Source organism: Orycteropus afer, unplaced genomic scaffold (genome assembly GCF_000298275.1).
Source record: "Orycteropus afer afer isolate SDZICR_OR568_19922 unplaced genomic scaffold, OryAfe1.0 scaffold00089, whole genome shotgun sequence".
Lineage (NCBI taxonomy): Eukaryota > Metazoa > Chordata > Mammalia > Tubulidentata > Orycteropodidae > Orycteropus > Orycteropus afer.
Window position 1 is genome coordinate 1277902 of NW_006921676.1, and position 15955 is coordinate 1293856.

The following is a 15955-nucleotide window of genomic DNA, read 5'->3' on the forward strand; positions in this document are numbered from 1 at the left end:
TTCTTTTTCTTGGTCTCCAACAAGTTTCAGAGTCACTTCTGACATCTATTTTGGTCTTTTCTTCCTTTCTTGTCTTTTTAATGACTTTTTTCTTTCTTTTTTGGGTGATATTCTTGATGTCATCCCACAATTCCTCTGGTTTTCAGTCGTTGCTGTTCAATGTATCAAAACTATTCTTTAGATGGTCTCTGAATTCAGGAGGGATGTAATCATGGTCATACTTTGGCTCTTGTGGGCTTGTTTAAATTGTCTTCAACTTCACCTTGAACTTGCACATGAGCAATTGGTCTTTTCCACAGTCAGCAGCTCCTGGCTTTGTTTTGGCTGAAGATACTGAGCTTCTCCATTGCCTCTTTCCACAAATGTCATCAGTCTGATTCCTGTGTATTCCGTCTGGCAAGGTTCACATGTATAGCTGCTGTTTCTTTTGTTGAAAAAAGTTATTTGCAACAAATAAGTCATTGGTCTTGCAAAATTATGTCATTGAATCTTCAGTATCATTTCTATCACCAGAGCCGTATTTTCCAAGCTACTGGTGATTATTCTGTTTCCAACTTTTGCATTTGAAACACCAGTAATAATCAGCACATCTTATTTGCATGTTTGGTCAGTTTCAGACTGTAGAGGTTGGTAAAAATCTTCAGTTTCCTCATCTTGGCTTTGGTGGTTGGTGTGTAATTTTGAATAATAGTAGTATTAATTGGTCTTCCTTATAGGTGTATGAATATTATCCTGTCACTATTGGCATTGTATTTCAGGATAGATCTTGAAACATTTTTTTGTGACAACGAATGCCATGCAATTCCTCTTCAGTTTGTCATTCTGGGCATAGTAGATCATATGGTTGTCTGGTTCAGAATGCCCTAAGCCAGTTCATTTTAGCTCACTAATGCTAGGATATCAATCTTTATACGTTCCATTTATTTATTTTTTTTTTAATTGTGCTTTAAGTGCAAGTTTACAGAGCAGAGTTTGTTTTGCACTCAACATTTCATGTACATTTAGTTTCACTCCCCATTTACCATCCCCAACTCTAACCCAGTCTCCTCCCCTCCCTGCCCAGTAACACCCCCGCCCCCGTGCCCCTCATAGTTATTCATTCCTGTGTGTCCTGCATTTCCTCCAGGTGAATTTTGCCCGTCTAGTGCCCCTTGGTCACTTGCTCCTAGGGATGCATCTCCATAGAACATGTGGGTGCGTCTGTGTGTACATCTTGTTTACTGTTGGGCTGAGAGCCAGCCCCTGGGAGTGAGTTTTATTCCAGGCCCAAAATGTATCCCCGGGCCATAGTATTGGGGGTCTCACCGGACCCCATCTGACCAGTAATTCTGGTCAATATTGTGTTTTTGGATCTTGTTCCACGTTTTTCATCCCACTCTATCCAGGATCTCCAGTTTTGATCCTTTCCTGATTGGTTGCCCTTGGTAACTGGGCACCATCTAGTTCTGGTCTCAAGGTCCATCATGTCCTAGGGCTCATTGCTTCCAAATGCCCTTGGTTTTTTGCACTCTTCTTCGCTTCTGATGATAGGAGACCATTAGCTGCATCTTAGATGGCTGTTAGAAAGCTTTTAAGGCCCCAGTCACTACTCACCAATGTAAGATGAGGAACAAGATTTTTGTGTATTTTGTTGTGCCAATTGGCTCTGGTGTCCCCCGTACTATGGTCCCGGCTCGGTAGGTCCTCTGGATCTCTCTCCCACAGTGTCTGGCTCTCTGTGAGGGATTACTTTGTGTCTGCCTTCTGTTGTTTCTGTAAGGGTTGCGGGCCTTTTGTATCACTGGTACCTGTGCAAGATTAGCCTCTGCTGAATCTGTCCTTCGTCTAGAGTATAATCCTGTTCACCGACCCCCATGTGATCTTCTCAGATGTTTATGTGTTTATCTGTAGCCTGGTGTTTGGTGTTAATGGTAATGCAGTATTGTGGATATACTGGTTGGTATTAGTGTCTGTTGTCTATATCTTATATTCACAATTTAGTGTCATCTCTTTCATTTTTGGCAACTTTCAGTTTTCCTAGATTAATACTTCGTACATTCCATGTTCCGATGATTAATGGATGTTTGCAGCTGTTTCTACTTATTTTAAGTCATGCCACGATTGCAAATGTTGTTGTTGTTGTTGTTATATGCCATCAAGTCAGACCTGAGTCATAACAACCCTTCTTTGGGTTTCTGAGACAGTATCACTATGGAAGTAGATTGCCCAACCTTCCTTCCAAGGAGTGGCTGGTGGGTTTCAACCACCAGCCTCTGGTTAGCAATCAAATGTCTTAGGCACTGTGCTACCAGAGCACCTACATCAGCAAATGGAGGTCCCGAAAGCTTTAGTCCATCTACTTCATTGAGGATGAGTCTACTCTGAGGAGGTAGCTCTTTCTCAGTCATATTTTGAGTGCCTTCCAACCTGAGGGGCTCGTCTTCCAGCATTTTATCAGACAGTGTGTCGGGGCTATTCATAAAATTTTCCGGTTACATATCAGACACTGTTTCCCCTTTATTCATAAGGTTTTCACTGGCCAATTCTTTGAAAAGTCAATGGGCTCTTCCTTCTTCCTAGTCTGTGTTAGTCTGGAAGGTTTGCTGTAGCCTGTCCACCATGAGTGACCCTCCTTGTGTTTGAAATATGGTTGCATAGTCTCCAGCCTCACAACCACATGCAGGCCACCACCGTACGACGAACTGACAGATGAATGGTGTGGAATATAAAGCATTACAAATAATAAAAAATTAGAAAAATGAGGAAAATTGTCTTAATCTCATAATTCTAACACAATTACTATTAGTAATGTTTTGAAATCTTTCCTTCTATTATTTTTTTGCACAAAGGTTTTATTGTTATATTTTAATAATTTATTTTAATTTTGTTGTTGTATTTGAGAATACACAGCAAAACATACATGTATTCAGCACTTTCTACACGTATAAGTTTAATGTCTGTTCTTTCAAGTTGTAACAGAAAAGTTTTAAGATGTGTATATTATTTTTCCTAGTTATATTAAAAGATTACTAACAATATATTTAAATAAAATTGTACTCTTGTGCCATTTACTATCCAGTCATGTAAGTTTTGATACCTACAAAGTCTCAGTATGACTGTCTCTTATTTTAAATAGAGAAATTCTAAAGCTAATCCTCATTATCTGTATTTTAGGATCAGTATTGGTTTGGCAGCCAATTGGTTACAAATCCCCATGAAGAGGAGGGAAACTGTTACAGAACTTGGTGTCATGGGGTTGGAAAATTGGGTCATAATAAAGAAAATTTTAACATATTTCTGAATTTGTCTTCAGCACTCTTATCCAAAATTGTTTGATATAGTGCTACAGTGTGGTAAATTACATAGTATGGCTTTTCTAGCCATAGTCTTTGTAAACTCCATGGTGAAATTTGCTATGAGCAACTAAGTAGGTCCTGATTGTTAAAGTTATCCACCTGGGGTATTTCTGTTGCGTGCATCATGAAGCAATTTTCTGAGAAGTTAGCTCGCTCTCTCTCAGGTGTGTGGAGTTCTGGTATTGGGATTGGTTGGTTTTGCCACTCTGCTGGGCTTAAAATGAGCCCCCCTAGAGGCAGAGAGGAGGAATATCTCTTACTGCTGGCTGAGAGAGATGTGTTGCTTAGAGTCTGACCTGTGGCTGAGAGATCGACCTGTTACTGAAAGAGAGACACCCAGGTGAGAGACAGCAGCAGTAGAACCAAGAGAAAGAGCGGCAGACTTATCTGGCCCACAGAGGCAGAGGCAAGGCCTCAAGGCCAAGGGCCACAGAGGCATGTCTAAGGGCACAGCAGTGGGGAGACTGTCTTGACCGAGGAACTGAATCCTGAGCGTGTTCCTGAATTTGAGTTGTAGCCTGTTGCTTCCTTAATAAGCCTCATAATCTGTGAGTGGTGTCTGTGAGTTCTGTGTGGCCACTGCAACAAGTTGTCGAGCCCAGCAGAGAGGTAGTGAGGGCTGTGGGAGAGGGACACTGTCAGGGTTGGTGAAGGTGGTGGGAGGCCTCATGTCTGGTCTCAGGAATAGGCCTTGGGCTACTGATAGTGATTCTGTCCTCCTCTTGTGGGGTTAGAGGCAATCAGAAGATGCAGCCTCATTGTCTCTTTGGTGGGTACCCTTCTGTCCTTTTTACATTTATTTTTGTGATTATTGAGAACATACGCAATAGCACAATTTCTACATGTACAATTCAGGGACATTGATTGCATTCTTTGAATTGGGCATCTGTTCTCACCCTCCTGTTCTGAGTTGTTCCTCCCCAATTAACATACACTCATTCCCCACTACGTGCAATTCTTTTGGTCTCATGGCAAAGGAAGCAATTGTTTTTTCATGGAGGCAGTTAGCAACATTCTATATCCTCTTCCTATTCCTGACTCTCCTTCCTCTGTTGGTCCTGGTGAATAGAGACCAATTATTGTACTTGGATGGCTGCTTGCATGCTTTAAAGATCCTGGACATAATGCAGCAATCTATAAGGTAGAATAGAAGCACTAAACATAGTATCCTTATTTTTGCTTTTTAATAGATACGTGAAATACTGTTAGAACCTGTGATTTTGAGAGATATTTATATGCCATTGTTTATCTTTTTCCCATTTTCTTGTTCTAATTTATTCTTAATCAGAATTATCCGTGGTTGTAATCAGTTATTCTTTTGAAATTATTACATGTTCTCAAAATCACTGTATTTATAGTTGTACTGAGTTATGAGGCAGCAGTTGGTCATTTCATAAGCTAACAAAGTAAGATGTACCTGATAAACATAAATAATGAAGAACCTATGGAGTAGGTTGTCTGCCTCCGTTCATTGGACATTTCTCTGTGCTAGAAATATATCATAACCTAAAACTGTTCTTAAATGTTTTGAAATTAAATCCTATCTCAGTTCTTCTAATTTTATTCTTAGAAAGTTACTCTTTCCAATCTTTTGATTTTAGTAATCTGTCCATTTCTTTTTAGAAAGCATGTTGTTAGTGTGTGCTGTCTAGTTGGCTCTGCCTCATGGTGACCCCATGTACAGCAGAACTATCCTTTGCCAGCCACACAATTCTTGCTATACCTGAACCCATTGTTGTAGCCACTGTGTCAGTCCATCTCACTGGGGGCCTTCCCCTTCTTAGCTGAGCCGCCACTTTACCAAGCATGATATCCTTCTCCAGGGGATAGTCCCTTCTGACAACATGACCCAAGTAGGTGAGATGAAGTCTGGCCATTCTTGCTTCCAAGGAGCATTGTGGCTACACTTCTATTACCAGTCCATGGTACTTTCAGTATTCCTTACCAGCACCACAATTAAAATTTCTGATTCATTGCCAGCTTTCACATGCATATGAATCACTTGAAAATACCATGGCTTGGGTTAGGTGCCGTTTCAAAGTGACATCTTTGCTTCTTAACATTTTAAAGAGCAACAGATTGGTCCAGTGTAATAAATCATCTGATTTCATGACTACTGCTTGCATGGGTGTTGATTGGAAATCCAAGTGAAATGAAATCCCTGACAACTTTAATCTTTTCTCCATTTATCGTGATGTTCCTTATTGGTCCAGTTGTGAGGATTTTTGTTTTCTTTATGTAATCCATACTGATGGCTGGAATCTTTGATCTTCATTAGTAGGTACTTCAGGTCTTCTTCACTTTCAGCAAGCAAGGTGTGTCATCTGCATATCACAGGTTGTTAATGAGTCTTCCTCCAATCCTGCTGCCGAGTTGTTCTTGATATAGTCCAGCTTCTTAGATTATTTGCTTAGCATACAGATTGAGTAAGTGTGGTGAAAGGATATAGCCCTGATGTATACCTGTCCTGATTGTAAACCATGTAGTATCCCCTTGTTCTGTTTGAACAACAGCCTCTTTATCTACGTACAGTTAATTTCCTTGTGATCACAATTAAGTATTCCAGAATTCCCATTCTTCATGGTGTTATCCAAAATTTGTTATGACCCACACATTCAAATACCTTTACTTGGTCAGTAAAACACAGGTAAACATCTTTCTTGTATTCTTTGCTTTCAGCCAAGATCTGTCTGACATCAGCAGTTGTTCCATGTTCCTTGTTCCATGTCCTTGTTCCATGTCCTTTTCTGAATCCAGCTTGCATTTCTGGAAGTTTTCTGTCAACAAAACTACACCAACCATTTTTTGGATTATCTTCAGCAAAATTTTACTTCAAATAATATTAATGATCTTGGTTGATAATTTCCACATTCTGTTGGATCCCCTTTCTTTGGAATGTGCACAAACAATGATCTCTTTGTCTTCTCAAGCTGCCATTTGAAATCTTCTGTTCAGCTCTTGTAATTAGTCATTTCTTTCATTTGCTTAGCTACTCTATCTATTCAAGAGTAAGTTTCAGAGTCTCTTCTGACATCCATTTTGGTCTTTTCTTCCTTTCCTGTAATGTTAATGACTGCTTTCTTCAGTATGATGTTCTTGATGTCATCCCACAACTCATCTGGTCTTTGGTCATTGGTGTTCAATGGACCAAATCTATTTTTCCAGATGATCTCTAAATTCAGGTGGAATGAAATCAAGGCCATATTTTGGCTCTTGTGGAGTTGTTCTTATTTCCTTCAGCTTCAACTTAAACTTGCATATGAGAAATTAATGGTCTCTTCTTCAGTCAGCTCCTGGCCTTTTTTTTTTTTCACTGAAGATAATGACCTTCTCTATCACCTCACAATGTAGTTGACCTGATCCCTGTGTACTCCATCTGACAAGGTCCACATGTGTAGTTGCCACTTAACATTGTTGAAAAACAGGTATTTGCAGTGAATAAGCCATTGGTCTTGTAAAATTCTGTCATGCGTCTCCAGTATTATTTCGATCACCAAGGCCATATTTTCCAGTTAGCAACGATTCTTTGTCTCAGCTTTTGCATTCTAATTACCAATAACTAGTGCATCTTGATTGCATGTTTGATCAATTTCAGACTGCAGAAGTTGATAAAATCTTCAATTTATTCCTCTTTGACTTTAGTGGTTGGTACGTAAATTTGAGTAATAGTAGTACTGGTCTTCCTTGTAGATATCTGTTTATTACCCTATCACTGACAGCACTGTACTTCAGGATATATCTTGAAACATTCTTTTTAACAATAAACGCAATGCCATTCCTCTTCAATTTGGCCTTCCTGGCATAGTAGACCATATGAATGTATGATTCAAAATGGCCAATACTAGTCCATTTCAGCTCACTAATGCCTAAGATATCAATCTTTATGCATTCCATTTCATTTTTTACAACTTCTAGTTTTCCTAGATTCATACTTTATACATTTCATGTTCTGATTATTAATGGATGTTTGCAGCTGTTTCTTCTCATTTTGAGTCATGTCACATCAACAAATGAACGTCCCAAAAGCTTTACTCCATCCATGTTATTAAGGTTGACTCTACTTTGAGGAGATAGCCTTGAGTGCCATCCAACCTGAGAGCTTTATTTTCCAGCACACTGTCAGCTAGTGTTTCATGGCTATTCATGAAGTTTTCCTGTAATAAATCAGACAGTGTTTCACTGCTATTCATGAGGTTTTCACTGGCTACTTTTTCAGAAGTGGATGGCCCCATCTTTCTTCCCAGTCTGTCTTAGTCTGGAAGCTTTGCTGAAACTTGTCTACCATGGGTGACCCACTGGTATTTGAAATACCGGTGATGTAGCCTCCAGCCTCACAGCCACATGCAAGCCACACAGTATGACAAACTGACAGACAAGTGGGGGAGAAAACATAGTTATATTTAATTTTAAGAATTCCTGCTGTGGCATCTTTTTTATTAATTGGTTGGTTGATTGTGATTTGGGTGAAGGTTTACAGAGCAAATTCACTTTCCATACAGCAGTTCATATACACTTTGTCTCGACATTGACAATTTACCACGATGCAACAGCTCCCTTCCCGCTTCCTCCCCATAGTTACCTCTTCCCTATGTCCTTTCCTCCATACACTCCTGCCCTCTGAGCTGTCTTCCCGTGCATATACAACCCTCCTATTCTCCCATGATTCTTCTCTCCAAGGAGTGTATCTACCTAGTGTATGTTCAGCTCATATGTCTGTCTTTTGTTTGGCTGGAAGCCACACGTGTGGGTTCAGTTCCAGACCTAAAGGGCAGCTAGAGGCCATAGTCTCAGTGGTTCCATCAGGCTCTATTAGACGAGCAAACCAGGTCTCTTTTTTTTCTTTCTAATGATTTTGAGTTTTGTTCCACATTGTTCTCCCATTGTATCCAGGATCTCCTACATAGATCCCCCTCTGAGTGGTTGACAGTGCTAGCCAGGGACCATCTAATTTTTCTGGTCTCATAGTTGCATAGGCTGAGGATCGCATGGGGTACCAGTCATTTGGACTAATTGTTTCCATGAATCTTTGGTTTTCTTCATAATTCTTTGCTCTGGACAAGGAGAAACCCATTGTTGCATCTAGATGGCTGCTACCAAGCTTTTAAGATCCCAGTTGCTACTCACCAAAGAAGGATGTGGAACAATGTTTTGTGTAGTATTTATGCCAGTTGAACTTGATGTCCCCTGCAATTATAGTCCCAAGCTGCTGTGGCATCTTTTAAGTGCTCGGTTGCTAACTGAAAGGTTGTTGATTCCAACCTACCGAGTTGCTATGTGGAAGAAAGACCTGGTGATCTGCTTCTATAAAGATTACCGAACCCAAACCAATTGCTGTCAAGTGAGTTCTGACTCATAGCAACAGGACAGAATAAAACTTCTCTATAGGATTTCCCAGACTATAAATCTTTCTTCCGTGAAGTGGCTGGTGGGTTTGAACTGATGACCTTTCAGTTAGCAGCTGAGCACTTTAACCACTGTGCTAGTAGGGCACCTTAAAGATCACAGCCTAGGAAATCCTTTGGGGCATTGCTACTCCATCACATGGAGTTGCTATGAGTTGAAAATTGACCCCAATGGCACCTAACAGTAACAAACTTAATTTTAAAAAATTGATTATAAAATTATTACTTTATAATCTTACCTATTTGTAACTCTATTTAATGCTTTTAATTAGTAAAAAAAATTGGCTTATTTTTAGCACATATATTTGATTGTAGCACTCAAAATATGCTTAAGTTAGAGTGTGTGAGTTTTTTTTCTTTCAAGTTTCTGAACATGCATACATATACCAAGCTACTTTTGTATTTTTAACAGCATTCAACTCTGACATCAACATTGAGAAGATTGGGTGAAGACATATATAAAGGAGTAGCATCTAAAGGAATTCAGGATAATTCCTTAGAGCATGCTGTGGAAAATAAGCCAAAAACAGCTGCTTTCTTTAAGAGCTCCAGTTTATCTTTGAGATTTTTATCAACCTTAATTGTTCTTAAAACAGTAACTCAAGGTAAGCTTTCAATGGTTTATGGTATAGTTTTTGAGAAAATACTGTATAATAAAGCAATTCTTATATAATCAATACAGGCTTTACATTTCAACATCAGATTTAAGTTATTTTATAATGGTGACATGTTATTAAAAAACTGTTTTAATTTGTGGAACTTTATGAAGTAGAATATTCAGTTGGATTATCTCCACTTCCTGGAAGCCTTTGTTGATTGCCTTAGACCATCCTTCTGTCAAATCCTTTGCTTACTATTATGATTGTGTTTACCATAAAACAAACCAAACTAAACTCACTGCCCTCGAGTTGGATCTGACTCATAGCAACCCCTCCTTGGGTTTCAGAGGTGGTATCACTATGGAAGTAAATTGCCCAACTGCCCAACCTTCTTTCTGATGAGTGACTGATGGGTTTGAACCCCTGGCCTTCTGGTTAGCAGTCAAATGCCTTAGGCACTATGCCACCAGAGCTCCTGTGTTTAGCTTGTAGTATTGAAAAGCCTTGTTTGTTGATTGTTGTTTTACTAGATGAAGGGTTGACAAACTATAGCCATGGGCTAAATCTGGCTCACTGCTATTGTATATTTTTTGCATTTATTTTATTGGGATAAATATAGGTAACAAAACACCACTACTGTTTTGTAAATAAAATTTTATTGGAACATGGCCTTCTCATGTTTTTATGTATTATCTGTGGCTACAGTTGTGCTATAACACCAAAGTTGAGTAGTTGCAGCAGAAGCTGTATGTTTTAGTTATGTAGTGCTGCTGTAATAGAAATAACACAGTTTTAGAAGGCTAGAAGTCTGAATAAAGGGTGCCAGCACTAGGAAAAGGTTTTTTCTCTGTTGGCTCTGGAAGAATGTCCTTGTCTGTTCTGAGCTTCTCTTTGGTATTCTTATGTGGCTTGGCACCTCTCTTCCCCAATCTCTGCTTGTTTGTGAGTCCTAATCTGCTCTTTTTATATTTGTAAGAGATGACTCTAGACACACCCTACACTAATCCTGCTTCATTAATATAATATCACCAACCCTTTACCAAATGGGATAATAACCACGAGCATAGAGTTTAGGATTTATAACACATGTTTTTGGGGACATTTAATTTAATTCCTAACACTGTATGACCCACAGAGTTTATAATCTTTATTATCTGGCCCCTTACAGAAAAAGTTTTTTAACTTCTGTACTGGTTTATAAGCTTAATGAGTAAATTATTGGTATCTTTATTTACCATTGTATCTTCTCGTACATAGCATACCACTTGATGTAGTAGTAAATAAGGAAATGAATGAATTTAATTTTTTTTTTTTTTTTTACAGTGTTCTCTCCCCTCCCTTTCCACCCCTGGTAGCCAACAAAGAGAAAGTTTCCTTCCATATATAAAACTTTTCTTGACTTTTTACAATAATCAACTAATACTATATTTGTCCTTCTGCTCTTTTTTAAAATACATTTTATTGAAATATAATTTATGTACAGTAAAATTCACAAAACTATAGTGACATGGATCAATGCATTTTTTTTTCAGTAAAATGTTTTAATCAAAGTTGGTCATGATTAACCCATTTTGAGTATATAGCTATAACTAATTATCTTTTTAGATATAAATATAAAAATATTTGTTGAAGCAAGTCATTCCATTGCTATCAAACCAAAAATATACCACCTTTCTATCTTTTCTAGTTGTTAAATTTTACTACTCAGGCTGGTTGTTTTTTATTAAATGGTTATTGATAGTCATTTAATATGGCTACTTTCTCTGAAATACATTTTTTTTTTTTTTTTATAACTGTTAATTGTGATTTGGGTGAAATTTAACAAAGCAGATTCATTTTACATTTAACAGTTCATAGATGTTTTCTGATAACTAGTTACATTCCCTGAAGTGTAACAACTCACATTCCACTTGCTCCCTGTGGTTACCCTTTTCTGTGTCCTTCTTGCCTGTGCATTCATACCTCCCTACATTTCTCCCTGTACAAATGCTGGCCTTCTGATAGCCCATGGTTGATTGTTCTAATGAGTCTATCTCCTTGGTGCAGGTGTTCAGCTCATAAGACCATTGTCTGCAGTATGTTTTGTTTAGTTACTCCTATTGGTATGGAATTGAGGATAAACCAAAAAACTGTAACTTAATCTTCTTAGTTATTTTCTCTCTTTGTAGTTGTGGTTCTCAAAGTTTAACAGACTGGATGATAGCTGTTTCAAATATCATCTTATAAGAAAAAGATATTAGCTCAAAATAAAGTTAACCATCAGCCTATCTCAGAAAGTTATAAATCAATTTAGTGTCAGTCTCAGGGTTACAGACATTCAGCTTATAGGCACTTGTACTTATTCTTTGCTGCTGTTGTCAGGTGCTGCCCCGTTGGTTCCAACTCATAGTGACAAATATGGACGTGGTTGCCCATTCTTAGGCCATCCTCACAATCATTGCCATATTTGAGCCCATTGTTGCAGCCACTGTTTTGGTCCTTCTTGATATAACATGTTTTGGTCCTTCCTGATAACATGCCCATAATATGCGAGACAAAGTCTCACCATCCTCTTTTCTAAGGAGCATTCTGGCAGTACTTCTCATAAGACAGATTTGTTTGTTCTTCTGGCAGTCTATGGTATATATAATATTCTTCACCAACACCATTATTCAGGTGTATCAATTCTTGCTCATTAACTTTATGTAAATTTGAAACAATTGAACTACTCTCTAGTCAAGACAGATTCTTCATCACAATCATCTTTAATTGCTGTATATGCAGCTTTTAAATCATTGGAAATGCTTTGAGCCTTTTCTTGTACTAAAGTAAAGCTAAATAGTAAGACTAAAAGTAGAGCTAAAGTAAGAACCACATATACCTGTTCCAACTTACCTACAAATTTGACTCAAGAACAAACTTAGGAACAGATCTCATTTATAACCTAAGGATTGCCTGTATATTAAATAGAGTTTAGCAGATAGACTATAGCCATGCATTAAAAAGATATTTATTTTCACCAAAGATCAAATAAGGCTTGTATCAAAAATTCAAAGCCACTTAAGTACAAGAAAAAAATCTTAACCATTAATCATCTAGTTAAGAAAAGTATTTAAAATCATATCTCAGTATACACTATGACATCATTTGATAATATATGACTTTCCTTCCTGATAAAACTCTAAAAAAATGTAAAAATACAATAAGGGATATTTATTTGAAATGGAGAAATAGAACAAGACAAAATATGTGTGCCCTATCACTACTTCTGTGTAAAGCAGTATTGAATATGCTGACCAGCTGTAATGAGGCATGAATAAAAGAACGATAAGTATTGGGAAGGAACAGAGTAAACTACCAGTGGATATTCTAACTATATAAGTCTAGGACATTCAAAGAAAGTGGCTCAATATTTCTGGATAGAAAACGAGGTTCAGAGGAAACCCACAAAGAAAGATGTTGCCTTTCTAAATGTTAGTAATATTTCTGTTGTTTCATGCTGTTGAGTCCATCCTAACTCATGGTGATCTCATGTACAACAGAATGAAACATTGCCATGTCCTGTTCCAGCCTAACAATTAATGCTGTTTGAGCCCATTGTTGTAGCCACTGTCTGTTTATCTTGTCAACGGTCTTCCTGTTTTTCACTGACCCTCCACTTGACTGAGCAGAATATCCTTCTCTGGGGACTTGTCCCTCCTGATAACATGACCAAAATAGAAGAGATGAAGTCTCGCCATCCTCACTTCTAAGGAACATTCCAGTTGTACTTCTTCCAGGACAGATATGTTTTCTTCTGGCAGTCCATGTTATATTCAATATTCTTTGCCAACACAATAATTCAAATGCATCAGTTCTTCTTCAGTCCTCCATATTTGTTTTCCAGCTTTTGCATGCATATGAGGTGATTGAAAATACCATGGCTTGAGTCAGACACACCTTAGTCTTCAAAGTGACATCTTTGCTCTTTAACACTTGAAAGAGATCTCTGGTAGCAGATTTGCCCAATGTAGTACATCATTTGATTTCTTGACTGCTGCTTCCATGGAGGTTGATTGTGGATCCAAATAAAATGAAATCCTTGACATCTTTACTCCATTTATCATGATGTCACTTATTGGTAGAGTTAGGAGGATTTTTGTTTTCCTCTTGCAGTATTCCCTTGTTCTGTTTGAATGACTGCCTCTTGGTCTATGTATAGGTTCCTCATGAGCACAGTTAAGTATTCTTCAATTTTCTGCAATTTTCATTCTTCTCAATGTTTTCCATAATTTGTTATTATCAACACAATTGAATGCCTTTGCATTGTCAGTAAAACATAAGGAAACATCTGTCCAGTATTCTCTGCTTTCAGCCAAGATCTATCTGACATCAGCAATGATATCCCTCAGTCTACATCCCCCACACATGGCTGACTGTCACCAACCTGAAAGCCCATGGAGCTTCTGTGTCCGGAGCTTTTATTGGGGCTTCTCATTACATAATGAAAACCGTAGCGCCTCTTCCCTGAGATTGACTGGTATCATGAGGTACTGTGTAGTGGATCTTTGTGACCTGGCCACCCAGAGTCACATCATCATCCTTATAGTTAGGTGTGTGTGCTAGAATTTCTAGCAGTTCTCTGTATGTATATTGCTGCAACTGGTTTTTAATTATTTTCAGCAAAATTTTACTTATCTATGATAGTAATGATTTTGTTTGATAATTTCCACATCACCTTTCTTTGGAATGGGCACAGGTATGCATCTCTTCCTGTCTGTTGGTCCGGCAGCTGTCTTCCAAATTTCTTGGCATAAAAAAGTAAGCGTTCCCCCTGCTGCATCTGTTCATTGAAACATCTCAATGGGTATTTCATCAATTCTTGGAGCTTTGTTTTTCATCAGTGCCTTCATTACAGGTTGGACTTCTTTCTTCAGTACCATTGGTTCTTGATCAAATGCTACTGCCTGAAATGGTTGAACATTGATCAGTTCTTTTTGGTACAGTGCCTCTGTATATTCTCCCATATTCTTTTGATGCTTCCTGCATCATTTCAGTATTTTACTCATAGAAGACTTCAGTATTGCAATTTGAGGCTTGCATTTTTCTTCAGTTATTTTCGATCGAGAAATGCCAAGTGTGAAAACCCTTTTTATTTTCTAATTCCAGGTCTTTGCACATTTCACTATAATACTTTACTGTGTTTTCTCAAGACACTCTTTGAAATGCTTTCTTCAGCTTTTTTACTTCATCACTTTTTCCATTTGGTTTAACTTCTCTACATTCAAGAGCAAGTTTCAGAGTCTCCCTGACATCCATTTTGGTCTTTTCTTTCTTACCTGTATTTCTAATGACCTTTTGTTTTCTTTATGTATGATGTCCTCCTACAACTTGTTTGGTCTTCTATCATTGATGTCCAGTGCATCACGTCTGTTCTTGAGATGGTCTCTAAATTCATGTGGGATATATTCAAGGTCATATTTGGGCTCTCATGAACCTGTTTTAGTTTTCTTCAGCTTCAGCTTGAACTTTCATCTGAGCAATTGATTGTCTGTTCCAGAGTTGGCCCATGTTCTCACCAATGATGTAGAGCTTCTCTATCGTCTCTTTCCATAGATATAATCGATTTGATTCCTGTATATTCTGTCTGGTGAGGTCTGGGTATACAGGTGCCATTTTTTGTTGTTGAAAAGGTATTTGCAATGAATAAGTCATTGGTGTTGTGAAATTCTGTCATGTATGATGCCTTCCAAAGTCACATTTTCCAACTACCATGGCTTCTTCTTTGTTTCCAGCTTTCATATTCCTATCATCAGTAATTGTCAATGCATCTTGATTGCAGGTTTGATCAATTTCAGACTGCAAAAATTGGCCAAAAATCTTCAATTTCTTTATCTTTGGCATTAGTGGTTGGTGTATAAATTTGAATGATAGTGTCATGCTAACTGGTCTTCTTTGTATGCATGGGGATATTATCCTACCACCGACAGCATTGTACTTCAGGACTGATTTTGTTCTTTTTGATGATAAATGAGATACCATTCTTTTTCAATTTATTATTCCTGGCACAGTAGATCATTGCTAAAGGGTCATGGAGATAGCATCTTCTGACCTCCTCTAACTCCAGAAGAGGAAAACAGACTCACCATCAGCAGCCCAAGGCCTGTCTTATGAGTCCAGACATGCTGCCACCTGCCAGGCCTCTTAACAACCTTGATATCAACTATCCCTCCCATGGCACCCACCACCTCTGTTGGGTTTGATAATTTACTGCAGTGGCCATAAAACTCACAGATTGTGGGGTTTGTTAGGGAAGCACCAGGCTACAATTCAAGTTCAGGAACATGCTCAGGATACAGTTCTTTGGTCAGGATAGTCTCCCCTCTGCTGTGCCATTACACATATCTCTCTGGCCGTTGGCCTCTCAGCCTGGCCTCTGCCTCTTTGGGCCAGGTAAGCCTGCCACTCTGTTAATGCCTCCTGTTCCACTGCTGCCATCTCTCAGCCACATGTCTCTCTTTCTTAGCCACGTGTCTTTCTCAGGTGTGCATCTCTTTCTGTCTCAGCAGCATGTCTCTCAGCTGGCAATGAGAGACTCCTGCCTCTAACAACAAAAAAACCTCATTGCCGTCAAGTCAATTCGAAGCACAGCAACCTCTCC

The 15955-nt window shown here is 38.5% G+C and overlaps 1 protein-coding gene across 1 annotated transcript in view; it reads left to right on the top strand.

Moving 5' to 3' along the window:
• Positions 1–15955, top strand: part of CCDC138 (coiled-coil domain containing 138) — a 284099-nt gene that overhangs the window by 182044 nt on the left and 86100 nt on the right. The window contains exon 11 of the mRNA XM_007942397.1: positions 9150–9342. Coding sequence (XP_007940588.1) covers positions 9150–9342 — 193 coding nt within the window. The remainder of the gene's footprint in view (positions 1–9149; positions 9343–15955) is intronic.